The sequence below is a fragment of the Delphinapterus leucas genome, chromosome 6 (assembly GCF_059928025.1).
Source record: "Delphinapterus leucas isolate spDelLeu-1000000601 "Yukka" chromosome 6, BTC_Dleu_Yukka2, whole genome shotgun sequence".
NCBI lineage: Eukaryota > Metazoa > Chordata > Mammalia > Artiodactyla > Monodontidae > Delphinapterus > Delphinapterus leucas.
This window is the reverse complement of record NC_143134.1, coordinates 37,013,406-37,033,456: the sequence shown is the minus strand read 5'-3', so window position 1 is coordinate 37,033,456 and position 20,051 is coordinate 37,013,406. Positions and strand designations below refer to the sequence as shown.

The 20,051-nt window shown below is 37.8% G+C and overlaps 1 protein-coding gene across 1 annotated transcript in view; it reads right to left on the bottom strand.

Moving 5' to 3' along the window:
• ZNF782 (zinc finger protein 782) overlaps positions 1–18,981 on the bottom strand; it is a 56,699-nt gene extending 37,718 nt beyond the window's left edge. Inside the window, exons 1-4 of the mRNA XM_022558912.3 lie at positions 18,623–18,981; positions 17,346–17,437; positions 16,766–16,816; positions 10,370–10,496 (exon numbers count right to left, since the gene is read on the bottom strand). Coding sequence (XP_022414620.1) covers positions 10,370–10,496; positions 16,766–16,816; positions 17,346–17,437; positions 18,623–18,704 — 352 coding nt within the window. The 5' untranslated portion in view covers positions 18,705–18,981. The remainder of the gene's footprint in view (positions 1–10,369; positions 10,497–16,765; positions 16,817–17,345; positions 17,438–18,622) is intronic.
• Positions 18,982–20,051: the final 1,070 nt, after the last annotated feature.

The following is a 20,051-nucleotide window of genomic DNA, read 5'->3' as shown; positions in this document are numbered from 1 at the left end:
AAAATAGACAAGTGAGACTGCATCAAACAGAAAAGCTCCTGGACAGAGAAGGAAATAATCAGCAGAATGAAAAAGGAAACTCAAAGAATGGGTGAAAATATTTGCAAATCATAATAATAATTATAAGGAGTAAATATTCAAAATATATAAGGAAGTCATACAACTCAATAGCAAAAAAGCAAATAAAAATGGGCAAAGGACCTGAGTTGACATTTCTCAAAAGAAGCCATACAAATGGCTAACAGGAATATGAAAGTGTGTTCAACGTCACTAATCATCAAGAAAATGCAAATCGAAACCACAATGAGGTATCATCTCACAGCTGTTAGAGAATGGTGATTATCAAAAAGACAAAAGGTAAGTGTTGCTGTGGATGTGGAGAAAACAGAACCCTTGTACACTGTTGGTGGGAATGTAAATTGGTACAGCCATTATGCAAAACAATAGAGTTTCTTCAAAAAACTAAAAACAGAACTACCTTATGAGCCAGCAATTCCACTTCTGGGTATATATCCAAAGTCAGTGAAATCAGGATCTTGAAGAGATATCTGCACTCTGTTTTTACTGCAGCATTATTCAAAATACCCAAGATTTGGAAACAATCTAAAAATGTCTATTGGCAGATGAATGATTAAAGAAGATGTGGTATATCGACACACAATAGAATATTATTCAGCCACATAAGGAAGGAAATCCTGACATTTGCCCCAACATGAATAAAACTAGAGGACGCTATGCTAAGTGAAATAAGCCAGAAACAGAAAGACAAATACTGCATGATCTCAGTGGAATTCAAAACAGTCAAACTCATAGAAACAGAGAGTAGAATGTTGGTTTAAACGGGTTGGCGAGCTAGGGAACGGGAAGATGTTGGTCAAGGGGTACAAAGGTCAATTAACCAGAGATGAATAAGCTATGGAGATCTTATATACAAATGTGACTGTAGTTAACAATACTATACTGTATACTTGAAATTTGCCGAGAGAGTTGATCCTAAGTGTACTCACAAGCCCCACCCCCCACCTCCAAAAAATGGGAGCTATGTCAAATGATGGGTATGTTAATTAGTTTGACTGTGGCCATTATTTCACAATGTATACATATATTAAAAAAAAGTCTTACACCTTAGATATATACAATCTTTATTTGTCATTATACCTCAATAAAGGTAGAAAAAAATATGCAAAAGCCATGAACGCTTACTATTTAAGAATATATAGATGGCATATGAACACATGAAAAAATATTTAACATCACTAGCCATTAAGGAAATGCAAGTTAAAACCAAGATGAGATATTACTATATACCTATTACAACCATTAATACAAAAAATAGTAACAAGTACAAGGAAGGATAAAAAGTATCAATAACTGGATTTCTCACAAACTGTAGGTGGAAATGCAAAATGGTACAGCCATTCTGGGCAGTTTCTGTTTTTTTTTATATTACGGTATAGCTGATTTACAGATTATGTAAGTTTCAGGTGTACAACACAGTGATTCACAATCTTTAAAGGTTACACTCCATTTATAGTTATTATAAAATATTGGCTATATTCCCTGTGTTGTACAATATATCCTTGTAGCTTGTTTTATACATAGTAGTTTGTACCTCTTAATCCCCTACCCCTGTCTTACCCTTCTCCCCACTGGCAACCACTAGTTCGTTCCCTCTGTGAGTCTGTTTCTTTTTTGTTATCTTCACTAGTTTGTCTTATTTTTTAGATTCCACATATAAGTGATATCATACAGTATTTGTCTTTCTCTGTCTGACTTATTTCACTAAGCATAATACTCTCCAAGTCCATCTATGCTGTTGCAAATAGAAAAATTTCATTCTTTTTTTACGGCTGAGTAAATATTCCATTGTGTATCTATACCACATCTTTATCCATTCATTTGTTCATGGACACTTAGGTAGCTTCCATATCTTGGCTGTTGTAAATAATGCTGCTGTGAACATTGGGGTGCATGTATCTTTTTGAATTAAAGTGTTTTAATTTCCTTTGGATATATACCCAGGAGTGGAACTGCTGGATCATACTAGTAGTTCTATCTTTAGCTTTTAGAGGAGCCTCCATACTGTTTTCTAGTATGCAGCTGCACCAATTTATATTCCCACCAATAGCATACAAAGGTCCCCTTTTCTCCACATGCTTGCCAACATTTGTTATTCGTGGTCTTTTTGATAACAGAGTTTGACAGTCTCTTAAAGAACAAAACACATACTTACCATACAGCTCCAATCACGCTCCTGGGCATTTATCCCAGAGAAATAATAATTCATTTTACACAAAAATCTGAACATGAATGTTCATAGCATCTTTATTTATAATAGCCAAAAATTAACAACCAAAATGTCCTTTAATAGATGAATGACTAAACAAATTATAATACATTCATTTATAAACTGGAATACCATTGTAGTAAAACAAGAAATAAACTATCTACACACTACAACTTGGGCAGATCTCAATCTCAATATATCAAATACTGTATGATTCCATTTATATAACATTCTGGAAATTACAAAATTATAGAGATGAAGAACAGATTAATATTTGGCAGAGATTAGGCATAGTGTGGGAGAGGGGATGGGTATGAAAATAAAGAGGTAGCATGAGAGAAATCCTTGTGGTGATGGAGTAGTTAGTTCTGTATCTGGATTGTGGTGGTGGTTACATGAATCTCCACATATGATAAAATGGCACAGCACACCAAAATCACAACTAACTGCTGAATAACCATTGATAAAAAAGACTGGAATCTACAAGAAAAAGATATTCTACATCCAAAGACAAAGAAGAAACCTTGAGATGGTAGCAGGGGCACACTCACTATATAATTGAATCCCATGTCACCCAGGTGGGTGACCCACAAACGAGAATAATTATATAGCAGAAGTTCTCCCACAGGAGTGAGAGGTCTGAGCCCCATTCCAGGCTCCACAGCCTAGGGGTCCGGCATCGGGAGGAGGAGCCCACAGAGCATTTGGCTATGAAGGCCAGTAGGGCTTGACTGCAAGAGCACAATAGGATTGGGGGAAACAGAGACTCCACTCTTGGAGGGCACACACAAGGTCCTGTGCACACCAGGTCCCGAGGCAAAAGTAGTGACTCCATAGGAGCCTGGGCCAGACATATCTGCTGGTCTTGGAGGGTCTCTTAGGGAGGCTGTGGCTCTCTCTGGGGTCATAAAAGCTGGTGGCAGACATAGCAGAGACGTACATGAACTCTGGCTGGAGGCAGACATTTTGGGTCCTTAGCATCAAGACCTGGCTCTTCCCAACAGCCTGTAAGCTCCAGTGCTGGGACGCCTCAGGCCAAACAACCAACAAGGGGGGAATAAGCCCCATCCATCAGCAGATAGGCTGCCTAAAAACTTCTTGAGCCCACAGTCTGGGCTGCCCACAGCCCTTGACATGGTCCTGCCCACCAGAGGGCCAAGACCCAGCTCCACTCATCAGTGGGCAGGCACCAAATGCTCCTGCCAGGAAGCCCACACAAGGTTCTAGACAAACCTCACCTTCCAGGGAGCAGATACCAGAAGCAAGGAAATTATGATCGTGCAGCCTACAGAACTGAGTCCAAAAACACAGGTCAGAACCTACCCTGGGACGAGCTGGTCCCAGCCTTTGGGTGATGGGAGGGGAGTATACTGCTGGGACACATAGGACATCCCCTACAGAGGCCCACTTATCCAAGGTCGAAAACGTAACTAAGCTACTACATTCATAAAGATACAAGTATTAATTTAAACAAAATGAGATGGCAAAGGAATATTTCCCAGATGAAGGAACAAGATAAAATCCCAGAAGAACAACTAAGTGAAGTGGAGATAGCCAATTTACCTGTGTAAGGGTTCAGAATACTGATCATAAAGATGATCCCAAAAGGTAGGAAAAGAATGGACACACAGAGTGAGACGTTATAAGAAATTTTTAGCAAACAGAAAATATAAAGAACCACCAAAGAGAGTAGAATAACATAATAACTGAAATAAAAAATACACAATTAGGAATTAATAGAATAAATGAGGTAGAAGAATGAATCAGTGAGCTAGAAGACAGAGTGGTGGAAATCACTGCTGCAGAACACAAAAAGGAAAAAAGGATGAAAAACAATGAGTTTAAGAGATCTCTGGGACAACGTCAAACACACCAGCATTCACATTATAGGGGTCCAAGATGGAGAAGAGGGAAAGGAAGGGACTAAGAAAATACTTGAAGAGATAATAGGTGAAAACTTTCCTAACATGGGAAAGGAAACAATCACCCATATCCAAGAAGCACAGAGTCCCATACAAGATAAACCCAAGGAGGAAAATGCCAAAACACACAGTAATTAAACTGACAGAAATTAAAGACAAAGAGAAAATATTAAAAACAACAAGGGAAAAGCAACAAATAACATACAAGGGAATCCCCATAAGACTAGCAGCTGATTTTTCAGCAGAAACTCTGCAGGCCAGAAGGGACTAGAATGATGTATTTAAAGTGCTGAAAGGGAAAAACCCATAACCAAGAATACTCTACCCAGCAAGTATCTCGTTCAGATTTGATGGAGAAATCAAAAGCTTTACAGACAAGTGAAAGCTAAGAGAATTCAACACCACCAAACCAGCTTTATAACAAATGCTAAGGAACTCCTCTAGGCAGAAAAGGCCACAACTAGAAACAAGAAAATTACAAAATGGGAAAGCAAACATACAGTAAGGTAGGAAATCATCCACGGCACAATTATGATATCAAAACCAGCAATCGTGAGAGAGAGTAGAAGTGCAGGATATTTGAAATGCACTTGAAATTAAGAGATCAGCAACTTAAATCAATCATGTATATAGATATATAGACTGCTGTATAAAAACATCATGGTAACTGCAAATGAAAAATCTATAATAGATGTACACACGAGAAAGAAAGGGGAATCCAAGCCACAAGAGAGAAAAGACGAAAGGAAGAAGAAAGACCTATAAAAACAAATCCAAAATAATTATCAAAATGGCAATAAGAATGTACATATCAATAATTACCTTAAATGTAAACAGATTAAGTGTTCTGACCAAAAGACATAGGCTGGCTTAATAGATACAAAAACAAGACCCATACGTATATTGTCTAAAAGAGACCAACTTCAGATCTTGAAACACATACAGACTGAAAGTGAGGGGATGGAAACAGGTATTCCATGCAAATGGAAATCAAAAGAAAACTGGAATAGCAATACTCATATCTGACAAAATAGACATTAAAATAAAGACTGTTGGGGCTTCCCCGGTGGCGCAGTGGTTGAGAGTCTGCCTGCCGATGCAGGGGACACAGGTTCGTGCCCTGGTCCGGGAAGATCCTACATGCCGCAGAGCGGCTGGGCCCATGAGCCATGGCGGCTGAGCCTGCGCGTCCGGAGCCTGTGTTCCGCAATGGGAGAGGCCACAACAGTGAGAGGCCCACGTACCGCAAAAAAAAAAAAAAAAAAAAATTAAATTAAATAAAGACTGTTACAGGAGACAAAGAAGGACACCACATAATGATCAAGGGATCAATCCAAGAAGATATAACAAGTGTAAATATACATGCACCCAACACAGAAGCACCTCAATATATAATGCAAACATTAATAGCCATAAAAGGAGAAATCGACTGTAACACAATAATAGTGGGGGACTTTAACACCCCACTTACATCAATGGACAGATCATCCAGACAAAAAATCAATAAGCAAACACAGGCCTTAAATGGCACATTAGACCTGATGGACTTAATTGATATTTTTAGAGTATTCCATAAGAAAGTAGAAAAATACATATTTTTTTTAAGTGCACATGGAACATTCTCCAGGACAGATCACATGTTGGGCCACAAAGCAAGCCTCAGTAAAGTTAAGAAAACTGAAAACGCATCAAGCATTTTTTCTGACCACAATGCTATGAGATTTGACATCAACCACAAGAAAAAAAACTGCAAAAAACACAAAAACATGGAGGTTAAATAATATGCTACTAAACAACCAATGGATCGCCAAAGAAATCAAAGAGGAAATCGAAAAATACCCAGAGACAAATGAAAATGCAAACATGACAATCCAAAACCCATGGCATGCAGCAAAAGTAGTTCCAAGAGGAAGTTTATAGCGATACAAGCTTACCTCAGGAAAGAAGAAAAATCTCAAATAAACAGCCTAACCTTATATCTAAAACAACTGGAAAAAGAAGAACAAACAAAACCCAAAGTTACTAGAAGGAAAGAAATCATAAAGATCAGAGCAGAAATAAATGAAAGAGAAACTAAGAAAACAATAGAAAAGATGAATGAAACTAAAAGCTGGTTCTTTGGAAAGATAAACAAAATTGAAAAACCTTCACCCAGACTTATCAAGAAAAAAGAGGAGGGCCAAAATCAATAAAATTAGAAATGAAAAAGGAGAATTTACAACTGACACCACAGAAATACAAAGGACCATAAGAGTCTACTACAGGCCAACAACATGGACAATAAAATATACCAATAAAATGGACAACCTAGAAGAAATGGATAAATTCTTTAAAGAGTACAATCTCCCAAGACTGAACCAGGGGGAAATAGAAAATATGAACAGACCAAAATATGAACAAACAACTACTGAAATTGAATCTGTGATTTAAAAAGTCCAGGACCCGATGGCTTCACAGGTGAATTCTATCAAACATTTAGAGAAGAGTTAACACCTATCTTTCTGAAACTATTCCAAAGAATTGCAGAGGGAGGAACATTTCCGAACTCATTCTATGAGGCCACCACCACACTGATACCAAACACCAAACAAAGACACCTCAACAAAAGAAAATTACAAGCCAATATCATTGATCAACATAGATGCAAAAATTCTCAACATAGTCTAGCAAACCAAATCCAACAATACATTAAAAGAATCATACATAATGATCAAGTGGGCTTTATCCCAGGGATGCAAGGACTTTCAATATCCACAAATCAATCACTGTGATACACCACATCAACAAACTGAAGAATAAAAAACATATGATCATCACGATAGATGCATAAAGAGCTTCTGATAAAATTCAACATCCATTTATGATAAAAACTCTCCAGAAAGTAGGAATAGAGGGAACCTACCTCAACATAATAAAGGCCATATATGACAAGCCCAGAGCTAATAATGTCATACTCAATGGTGAAAATCTGAAAGCATTTCCTCTAAGATCAGCAACAAGACAAGGATGTCCACTCTCACCACTTTTATTCAACATAGTTTTGGAAGTCCTAGCCACAGCAATCAGAGAAGAAAATGAAATAAAAGGAATCCAAATCAGATAAGAAGAAGTAAAATTGTCAGTTTCCAGATGACATGATACCATCCATAGACAATCCTAAAGATGCTACCAGAAAATTACTGGAGCTCATCAATGAATTCAGTATAGTTGCAGGGTACAAAATTAATACACAGAAACCCATTGCCTTTCCATACACTAACAAGGAAAGATCAGAAGAAATTAAGGAAACTATTCCGTTTATCATCGCATCAAAATGAATAAAGTACCTAGGAATAAACCTACCTCAGGAGGCAAAAGACATGTACTCTGATAACTCTAAGACGCTGAGGAAAGAAACTGAAGATGACATAAACAGATGGAAAGATATACCATGTTCTTGGACTGGAAGAATTAATATTTTCAAAATGATGATACTACCCAATGCATTTTTCACAGAACTAGAACAAAAAAACATTTTAATTTGTATGGAAACACAAAAGACCCCGAATCTTGAGAAAGCAATCTTGAGAAAGAAAAACAGAGCTGAGGAAATCAGGCTCCCTGACCTCAGACTATACTACAAAGCTACAGTCATCAAAACAGTACGGTATTGGCCCAAAACAGACATACAGATTAATGGAACAGGATAGAAAGCCCAGAAATAAACCCACACACTTATGGTCAACTAATCTATGACAAAGGAGGCAAGAATATACAATGGAGACAGTCCCTTTAACAAGTGGTGCTGGGAAAACTGGACAGCTACATGTAAAATAATGAAATTAGAACATTCTCTAACACCATATACAAAAACAAAATGAATTAAAGATCTAAATATAAGACCAGATACTATAAAAATACTAGAGGAAAACACAGGCAGAACACTCTTTGACATAAATCACAGCAATATTTTTCTGGATCTGTCTCCTACAGTAATGGAAATAAAAACAAAAATAAACAAGTGGGACCTAACTAAACTTAAGAGCTTTTGCACAGCATAGGAAACCACATACAAAATGAAAAGACAACCTACAGACTGGGAGAAAATATTTGCAAATGATGCTACTGACAAGGGATTAATTTCCAAAATATACAAACAGCTCATACAATTCAATAAAAAAACCCCAAACAACCTAATCCAAAAATGGGCAGAAGACATAAACAGACATTTCTCCAAAGAAGATATACAGACTGCCAACAAACACATGAAAGAATGCTCAACATCACTAATCATTAGAGAAATGCAAATCAAAACTACAATGAGATATCATCTCACACCAGTCAGAATGGCCATCATCAAAAAATCTAGAAACAATAAATGCTGGAGAGGGTGTGGAAAAGGGAACACTCTTGCACTGCTGGTGGGAATGTGAACTGGTTGAGCCACTATGGAGAACAGTATGGAGGTTCCTTAAAAAACTACAAATAGAACTACCATATGACCCAGCAATCCCACTACTGGGCATATACCCTGAGAAGACCATAATTCAAAAAGAGTCATGTACCAAAATGTTCATCGCAGCTCTATTTACAATAGCCCGGAGATGGAAACAACCTAAGTGCCCATCATCGGATGAATGGATAAAGAAGATGTGGCACATATATACAACGGAATATTACTCAGCCATAAAAAGAAATGAAATTGAGCTATTTGTAATGAGGTGGATAGACCTAGAGTCTGTCATACAGAGTGAAGTAAGTCAGAAAGAGAAAGACACATACCGTATGCTAACACATATATATGGAATTTAAGGGAAAAAAATGTCATGAAGAACCTAGGGGTAAGACAGGAATAAAGACACAGACCTACTGGAGAATGGACTTGAGGATGTGGGGAGGGGGAAGGGTGAGCTGTGACAGGGCGAGAGAGAGGCATGGACATATATACACTAACAAACGTAAGGTAGATAGCTAGTGGGAAGCAGCCGCATGGCACAGGGATATCAGCTCGGTGCTTTGTGACCGCCTGGAGGGGTGGGATAGGGAGGGTGGGAGGGAGGGAGACGCAAGAGGGAAGAGATATGGGAACATATGTATATGTATAACTGATTCACTTTGTTATAAAGCAGAAACTAACACACCATTGTAAAGCAATTATACCCCAATAAAGATGTTAAAAAAAAAAAAGGCAAGCCAGAGCTAGAGAATACAACATTTGCAAAACATATATCTGATAAAGATCTAAACTCCTTCAACTCAACAATAAGGCACAAACCAAAAAACTATACAAAAAAATGGGCAAAAGATTTCATGAGACACTTCATTAAAGGAGATTATGAATGGTTAGAAAGCACATGAAAAGAAGTTCAACATTGTTAATTACCAGAGAAATGCAAATTAAAATCCAATAAGATGCAACTAGAAATGTTGGTAATCAAAGAGCAATGATAACTCTCAGACATTGCTTATAGGCATGAAAAACAGTAGACCCAACTTGGGAACATTTGGCACTTTCTGAATAAGTTACATATAAACTTACCAGAAGACCCAGTAAGCCCACTCCTAGGTATTTACACAAGAAATGAAAAGATGTTGACACAAAGACTTATATGTGAATGTTCATAGCAGCTTTTTCATAACAGCCCCAAACTGGAAAAACACCCATGTGTCTATGAACTGAAAGGATAACAAACTGCAGTATATGCACACAAAGGAATTCTACTAAGGATAAAAAGAATAAACCTGTGATACACACACACACACACACACACACACACACACACACACACACACACGAGTCTCAAAAGCATCATGCTAAATGAAAGAAGCCAGACAAAACACAGTATATACTTTACGAATTCATTTATATAAAATTCGAAAAAAGGAAAAGCTATTGAAATAGAAAACAGATCAGTGATTGCTTGGGGTCTGAGAAGTAGGAATGAAAGGAGGGGACTCACTGCAAAGGGGTACAAGGAATTTTGGGGGGATGATGAAAATATTCCAAATCATGATTTTGATGATGGTAATCTACTGTATAATCTTTTAAAACCTATTGACTTGTACATTGAAAAGTGCTAAATTTTCGATTTAATATTCGTCAACAAAAGTGATTAACATTTAAAAAGAGAAAAAACTGAATTTGCATTCCTGAGGAAGTCACATGGTAAGGTCTGCTCACCCACTGAGACGAGGTGGCTGTAGTTCTCCAACATCACATCTCTGTACAGGGTCCTCTGAGCAGAGTCCATCTGCCACCACTCCTCCTGGGTGAACTCCACAGTCACGTCCTTGAATGACACTGATGCCTGTTAACAACATATTTCTAATCAATCTGAGGGTTCAGAATTGGGACATGGAAAATATTTTTGAAAACTAACTCCTACTATGTTTACTGTTTATTTAATTTTTATTTTTTAGTGGACTATAGTTGATTTACAATGCTGTATTAGTTTCAGGTGTACAGCAAAGTGATTCAGTTATGCATATACATATATCTATTCTTTTTCAAATTCCTTTCCCATTTATGTTATTACAGAATATTGAGCAGAGTTCCCTGTGCTACACAGTAGGTTCTTGTTGGTTATCTATTTTAAATATACTAGTGTGTATATGTCAATCCTAAACTCCCAATTTATCCCTCCCTCCCCACCTTTCCATCCATGTTGCTGCAAATGGCATTATTTCATTCTTTTTAATGGCTGAATAGTATTCCATTGTATGTATGTATATATATATATATATATATATATATATATATATACCACATCTTCTTTATCAGTTCATTTGTTGATGGACATTTAGGTTGCTTCCTTGCCTTGGCTATTGTAAACAGTGCTGCAATGAACACTGGGGTGCATGTATACTTTCGAACCATGGTTTTCTCCAGATATATTTTTACTGTTTAGAGTTTAAAACAAAATGCTATAAAAGATGACTAACTCTGCCTTTGCTCTATGGCAGGGTATCTTCAATTTGGCACTACTGACACTCTGGACCAGATAATGCTATTTTTGTGGAAGACTGCCCTGTGTATTTTAGGATATTTACCAGTATCCCTGTTTTCTACTGATTAGATATCAATAGCATTCCCAATCATGACAATCAAAAATATCTCCAAATACTTCCAAATGTCTCCTGGGAAGCAAAATCACCCCTAGTTAGGAACCATCGTTCTATATGAATAGTGGACAATATCTTCAGCGACAAAACAAAATACCCAGTTTAAGAGATGACCTATACTAAGGCAAAGCAACAGCGATAAAGAATGGGAAATTAATACACAGAGATGCTGCACAAGCAAGTGGGTAGATGCTGATGCCATACACAGAGACTGGAAGAATAAGTAAGAATCAGAGGCTGGGTCACAGGGAGCAGATGTTGTTCAACTGCACTCAAAACACCCGTGGAACATATGGAATTATTTATTTCATCGTTGGCTGCAAGATTCTGGAACGGAGAAGGGAAATCTAAAATGAAAATAAGGATCTAGGAGACAGTCATTAAGATGGTAACTTAAGTCATCAGGGAAAAAGGGCTGGTTCAGAAAGGACACAGAAACTTTAGGAAAGAAAAGGAGCAAGTACAAAATTCAAGGGAATAGCAAAATTTGAAAGGCAGGTAGAAAGATAGGCCAGGAAGGCTGAGAAAGAATTTCTAAGTGGTAGAAAGAGAAAACAGAAAGATTAGAGTACCAGAAATTAAGAGACGAGAGAATTACAAGCAAAAATTATTTCTCTAGTTCAAGGGAATAAACTGAACACACACATTTACATCCCCTGCCTCCAAAAACACATTCAGGTAAAATAAAAAGCTTTTATAGCTATAAAAGTATGACAAAAGAGGAATTCAGAGAAACGTCCCAGCACAAGGCCAGAATTTTGAACAAATTCTGGAAGATAGAGGGTAAGGTAGTATTGATTAAAAAAATAGAACAATATTGCCCACAATCTAATATAAATGTAGAAGTGGGTAAAAGGAACAGGGCACTGGTGAAAGCCCAGAAAGACGTCCAAGCTTAAAATGAAGAAACTGTGTAGTAGGAGAAATGATAAACAGAGTCAATTTCCTATTTGAATACAGGTGACATCATTTAAATGAGTGAGAAATGGCTAGATACAAATGTCATCAGAATAACTAGATGGCCATCTGGGAAAAGACTGATCTATATCTCACACCACAGAGCAGGATAAAATTAAAATGTATTCGAGATTTAACTGTAAAAAATAAAATCATACTCTAAAAGACTACACAGAGCAATTCTTTTATAAGGTCAGAGTGGGAAATGCCCAACTATGACTAAAAATCCAGGAAGCATAAAAGAAAAAACTGCTAAACTTGACAACATAAAAATCAAATGCCTTCGAAAGACCCTGAATAGCCAAAGCAATTTTGAGAAAGAAGAACTGAGCTGGAGGTATCATGCTCTCTGACTTCAAACTATACTACAAAACTACAGTCGTCAAAACACTATGATACTGGCACAAAAACAGACATACAGATCAATGGAACAGGATAGAAAGCCCAGAAATAAACCTACACACTTATGGTCAACTAATCTATGACAAAGGAGGCAAGAATATACAAGGGAGAAAAGACAGTCTCTTTAACAAGTGGTGCTGGGAGAATTCGACAGCTACATGTAAAATAATGAAATTAGAACATTCTCTAACACCATACACAAAAATAAAATGATTTAAGATCTAAATGTAAGACCAAATACTATAAAACTCCTAGAGGAAAACACAGGCAGAACACTCTTTGACATAAATCACAGCAATATTTTTCTGGATCTGTCTCCTACAGTAATGGAAATAAAAACAAAAATAAATAAATGGGACCTAACTAAACTTAAGAGCTTTTGCACAGCACAGGAAACCATGAACAAAATGAAAAGACAACCTACAGACTGGGAGAAAATATTTGCAAATGATGCTACTGACAAGGAATTAATTTCCAAAATATACAAACAGCTCAAACCAAACAACCTAATCAAAAAATGGGCAGAAGACCTAAACAGACATTTCTCCAAAGAAGACATACAGATGGCTAACAGGCATATGAAAAGGTGCTCAATATCACTAATTATTATAGAAATGCAAATCAAAACTACAGTGAGGTATCACCTCACACCAGTCAGAATAGCTATCATCAAAATATCTACAAATCACAAATGCTGGAGAGGGTGTGGAGAAAAGGGAACCCTTCTACACTGTTGGTGGGAATGTAAATTGGTGCAGCCACTATGGAGAACAGTACGGAGGTTCCTTAAAAAACTAAAAATAGAGCTACCATATGATCTTGCAATCCCAATCCTGGGCATATATCTGGAGAAAACCATACTTCGAAAAGATACATGCACCCCAATGTTCATTGCAGCATTTTACAATAGCCAAGACATGGAAGCAACCTAAATTTCCATCAACCAATGAATGGACAAAGATGTGGTGTGTATATATCTACATATATCTATATATATGCAATGGAATATTACTCAGCCACAAAAAAGAATGAAATCATGCCATTTGCAGTGACATGGATGGACCTAGAGATTATCATAAGAAGAAGAAAGACAAATATAATATCCCTTATATGTGTAATCTAAAAAGATGATACAAATGAACTTACTTACAGAAGAGATATAAACTCAAAGACGTAAAAAACAACTTATGGTTATCAAACGGCAAAGGGGGGGAGGGATAAATTAGGAATTTGGGATTAACATATACATACCACAATATATAAAACAGATAACCAACAAGGACCTACTGTATAGCACAGGGAGCTATACTCAATATCTTGTAATAACCTATAACGGAAAAGAATCTGATAAAGAATATATATACCGTATATATATGTATATGTATATATATGTATATACATTTGTATAACTGAATCACTTTGCTGTATACCTGAAACTAACACAACATTGTAAATCAACTATATTTCAATACGTTTTTTTAAATGCCAAAAAAGTTCACCACAGTTAAAAACAAAAAACAAATGCCTTTATGGCAAAAATTTTAAAAACATGAGCAAGGCAAAAATATGAAAAACTAGGAAAATTGTGCAATTTATATCACTGAAAAATGGCTATAAAGATATATTGGATATATTAATTAAAATCAGCACATCAACAGGAAAACAGTAAGAAATAAACAGTTCAATAAAAAATATAGATGAATTACAAACAAAAAAGATGTTCTACCTCACTCGTGAGAAGAGGAAAGCTTGTAAAACTAAACTTGAGTTATCATTTTTAATCACATTAGTAAAAATTCAAAAAGTTTGATGGCACACTCTATTTGTAAGGTTGTGGAGAAGAAACACACACTCCTAGACTGTTGGCTCTACCTTAAATTACCTTCAGAATCTGACCACTTGAAAGCAACTAACACCCTTAAATGATCATCATTTATTGCTAGGATTACAGAAATAGCCTCCTATATTGTTCCTGCTTTCACTACTACCCCATTAGAGTTTATCTTCAAAATGTAGAGTTATTCTTTTAAACTGTAAGTGAAAACTATCCTTTTGACTCAAAAGAATAAAAATGAAAACCCTCAAAACCCCACATTGCGAGAGATAATGTGTTAATGTATTGGAAGACATTTTGATCAAGATGTTAATTCTCCCCAAATTGATCGATATTACAGATTCTATAGTCAGTGCAGTCAAAATCAAAATCTCAGCAGGCTTTCCTGAGATAGACAAGCCAATTTTCAAAACTTTCTATAGAGAAGCAAAGTACCTAGAATCTCCAAAACACTCCTAAAAAAGAACCAAGTTGGAAGACACATATTATCTGATTTCAAGAGTTACTATAAAGAGACACTCATCAAGGCAACGTGGTATTAGCAAAAGGATTAAGGTCATCAGATGTTAACAGAGTCCACATAGATATAGAGAATAGACTTGTGGTTGCCAAGGGGGAGGAGGGGTGGGGGGCGGAAGGATTGGGAGTTTGAGATTAGCAGATGCAAGCTTTATATATAGGATGGATAAAGAACAAGGTCCTACTGTATAGCACAGGGTACTATATTCAATATCCTGTGATAAACCATAATGAAAATACAAAAAAGAATGTATATATATGTTTAACTGTGTCACTTTGCTGTACAGCAGAAATTAACACAACATTGTAAATCAACTATACTTCAATAAAATTTTTTAAAAAATAAAAAAAAGAAGCGAACAGAATCCAGAAACAGACCCAAACATAGGTTGCTAGTTGATTTCCCTCAGAGATGCCAATGCAATTCAATGGAGAAAGGATACTCTTGTCAACAAATGGTGCTGACAGCTGGGTATGCAAAGGTAGAAAGCGCAAACATGGCAAGTGCACGTTCCTCTACTCCCAATTCCTCTATTCTGTTCTGCCAGCACAGAATACTAAGACCCTCAGACACAGAAATTCTTAGTTTTAGATTGGGCCAACGAGAACATACTTTGTCCTTTTCTGATTGGCAAGCTTTATACTGAAATAAAATTTTAAAGTTGATCAAAAAAGGAAATTATTGATATAACATAGATTTTGAAATCCTAAGAGAATACTATCAACAAGCTCATGAAAATACATTTAAAAACATAAATAGGGACTTCACTGGTGGTCTAGTGGGTAAGACTCTGTGCTCCCAATGCAGGGGGCCCAGGTTCAATCCCTGGTTGGGGAACTAGATCCAATCCCGTATGCATGCTGCAACTAAGACTCTGCGTGCCACAACTAAGAGTCCGCATACCACAACTAAAGATCCTGCATGCCACAACAAAGATCCAGTGTGTCACAACTAAGACCCTTCAGAGCCAAAATTTAAAAATAAATAAATAAAAATGAACAATTTTCTATGAAAATGTAATGAGGAAAGTTACACTAAAAAACACCATACAAATCCATCATAGACTTATGACCAATAAATTAATCAAAATCTTCATGCAAAAAGTCTTCATAAGGCCCTAATTTATAGGTGAGTTTAACAAAATCTACATGTAACACAATTTTCTCATCTAAATTATTATTAAAGAAAAGGAGCAGGAAAATGTCCCATTTCCTTTTATGAGACTATGACCATGATACCATAATTGGACACAGAAACAAGAAAGCATAGTCTAATCCAAGTTGTGGATACAAAAATAAAAATCCTAAATACAGTATTAGCAAAAAGTCCTAGGAAGATATGTAAGAAGCAACTTACCACACTTATTAGCAATTAGGGTCTACACAGGGATTTAAGTTAACATTAGAAAATCCATTATACTGTTTACGGTATTTATAGAGTAAAGGAAATAAGCTATAGCTTTGCTCCAATAGATACACAAAATGTAATCAATGTAATTTAATGCACATTCATGACTAATGTGAAATCTTAACAAACAGATATCTGGAGGCAACCTTCTTACCCTGACAAAGGTAACCTACCAAAAGCTGACAGCAAACATCACAATTAATAGTAAAATAGTGTATATTATCCCTCAAGATTGACTTGATCTATTTTTATTTCTTTTTCCATTTAATGCATGGATGCTTCTTAACCTTATAAATCCACAAAAATGCAAAATGGGGAAAGAATAAAGAGCTCACCTGAGGTATGTTCATTTTCTGCTCTTGGGAGAGTAGAGAACTGTGGTTCAGCTGAGGGGACAGAAAGATGGGTGTCATGAGACATAACCTGTCTTATAGCTCCTAGATTCACTCCCCAAAATCTCAGCACCCCAGTTGGGGATCATCTTCCTTATAGGCATAGGGCCCTCTCAGCCTTGAAAAGGCACTAGAGTGATCACATACAGGTGGCACCACCTGTCTTTGTTTGACTCTGAGATGACCATGAGGATTAAATCTGCAGTTTTTAACTGAGTGAATGTAAACTCTTCTCAATCATTTTAAAAATAATGCATGTGTCCTAACACAAGTAAATAAAAACAACAGAAGATTAGCTGAATTAAATACACCAAAGGATAAGACACTATACTTTCATTAAAATTAACGTAGCAGAACAATACTCAGTATGCACCATTTATCTATTTTTCTTATTAATATTATTCACCCGCTGGTATATACAATCTACAGAAAGCCTAATAAAAGAGATGGGATGCCTTAAGGCAGGAAATTTTAATTGTTTCAGCCGTGATATATTTGTCAAAAGGCCCTTTTGGTGACCTACCTGTGAGAGGGCGAAGTGGACTGTTTTCCTGATTCTGTCACAAACAAACTGGATTTCCCTGGACAAGTCACTGAACTTTTCAGGCCCGATGTCTTTAAAGATTTCAAGAGAGTTAGAAATAGATGACCTTGGAAAACCCTTCACATATCATCATTCTGGGATCCTGTGAGGTCAGCATATCACTAGTGTCACATGTGGTGACAGACACACGTGACAGCAACACAGCATCTTTGGGGGGGGCATTTAAGCGGAGTGGAGACAGCATTTCCTCCCTCTGCCTGGTTATCCCTTACCCCCAGACCTCACCCTCACAAGCTCTCCAGCAAAATGGCCTTTCCTGAATAGCCTGCCCCTGGACCAGTTCAGCTCACCTTGCTCTTCTCAAGGCTGGCCCAAACCCCCCACTGTCACATAGTCTGGTGGCTTCTGGAGATGGATGGGGTCATCACCAAGACTGGCTCATTCTGAGCAGGGAGATTAAGAACAGCTTCTGATCTTGCAAATCTAGGATCTGCTCCTTTCTGGGCTCTTCTGTCTCTGCTCTGAGGCTCTGGAACGAGGTCTAAGGTCATAGGGGTGCTCTCTTCCAGGTAAGACTCCTGTTAACAGAGACTCCCTGTTAACAGAGACTCCCTGCTTCCTACTTCACAAGGGTCACTTTGTTTCAAGGTAACTGAGTCGTGGATCCAAGAAACAATTCATTTTAGGAGCAAAAACCTAATTCTTGGAATTCATTATAATACCAGACTTAAAAGACAGACAGCCTGACAATGCAGAAGGGGCCAGCGGCCTCTGTCTGCCCCAAGTGACCTGAAGAGACACTAGAAATCCCAGAATACATTTTGACACATGGTAGGATTCCATCTACATTCACTTTCCCTTATACTTCTGGGAACCAGCGACAGGCCTCTTTGCTAAGTGCTGTGAAGGCTACAATGTCGGTATGAGGTAGGTGTGATATTTAGACAAAGCCTGAGGCTGTAAGTAAAGCACACCTGCCCTTGAATCTAAACTCCCTCACTACTAGCTTGTGTCCTGACCACACTGTTCCACCAACCTGAGCCTCGGTTTTTGTTAAAGTGGTAGTGAGAAAACATAAAGCCGTCCAATGAAAAGAATAAAGTGTCTTCCAACTATAATAGCAGTTGTCACTTACTCAGTGCTCAGTATCTGGCACTAGTCTAAATGCTTTACAAGTGATGACTTAGATCTAAGTTTCAAAACAACGCCACGAAACAGTCATCATTAGTATCATTTTCATATGAAATACCTCTTACCCAGGTTCCTTCTGTAACCCTGCTTACAGGTGACAGACCTGTAATTTACCGGGCCCTTCTGCTCCAGAGCTGGGGCTCTCATCGCAGACCCCTGGCCACCGTCAGCACTATAAATTCACTTTGCCCCCTGCCGCCGACATGGGCTTTTTTTCCCCGAGCACACGGTCCCCACACACCCAGGCCTACACTGAGCACCTGCTCTTAACCGGACCAGCCCGACCTGTACCCCGGGAGCCCGAGGGCCGGGGTCACCCCCTACCGGCCTCCCCCAGGCTGAGGGCCCGCCCGGGCGCATACACCGGCGTTGGTGGGAGGGAGTCCCAAAGATTTTCCGCTTCCATCCCTAGGCACAAATGCACCCCTCTCAGCTGGTGCCCCCGCACTCTCACCCCAGGTGCGCACCCTTCACTTTCCGAGCCGACTCCCAGCTTCCCAAACCTCCTCCCTGGAGTCTAGAGAAGACGAAAGAGGAGGCGGGGATACAGCCGCACACGCGCAGAAGCAGCCCAGAATCCCCGTCCCAGAGTGCCGCGCGGTAAAACAGAAGGATTCAAGACTACATTTCCCATAGACCTCCGCGTCCACTGCTGCGGTCACTCTTTAGGCGTTTACGCATTTTAGAAAGCTGAAGGGCGATGTCTTACAAGTATCCTGCCCAGCCTCTCAAGGATCCTGAAAAGAACGGGTTAAATATCAACTTAAATGCCAGATGCAAAGGGTGGTCCTCTATTGGCTCCCAATTGAACCAGCAGTTTTTTCATAAGTCATTTGGAGACAGTTGGGGAAACTTGAATATGGATTGGATATTGAAAATGTTAAAATTACCATTACGTAGGTAAAGTGTGAAAAATTTTGAGTTACGTAAGAAAATTGGTTTTGTAAAAAAAAAAAAAAAGGCAGGACGACTGAGGTATTTAGTATTGAAATTAAATAGCTGTAAAATTATAATTTTGTAATTTTTCAACTTGGGACCTCTACACTGTTTCTATACAGCCAACAGACCCATTAACACCTAAGCCCCGTGCTGGCACCCCTGGAGCCCAGTGTGGAGGTTCTACTGGAGGTCAAGGCAGTGCTGCAGGTATACATGTATTGATATATAAGGAAGCTGTTAGTTTTTATGACTCAACATTGTTTTCAGATGAATTCTATTATTGTTTCAACAAATTTTGTTAATTAAATTACGTTGATCTTGGATTTCTGTGCACATAACAAGTTTGCTTGCTTTTTGCTGACATACGTAATTCTTTGTCATTCTTTAATGAATTACAAATAACAGCACAAAAATGCTGGTCAAACTGTATTAAATCAATATTACATTAAATCAATCATAATAGACTTTAACATAAATTTCACTAACGGAAAGAAAGTGGTCACTACATATGTTCATGGAACAAATATTTATTGAAAACTTGCTGTGCGATAGACA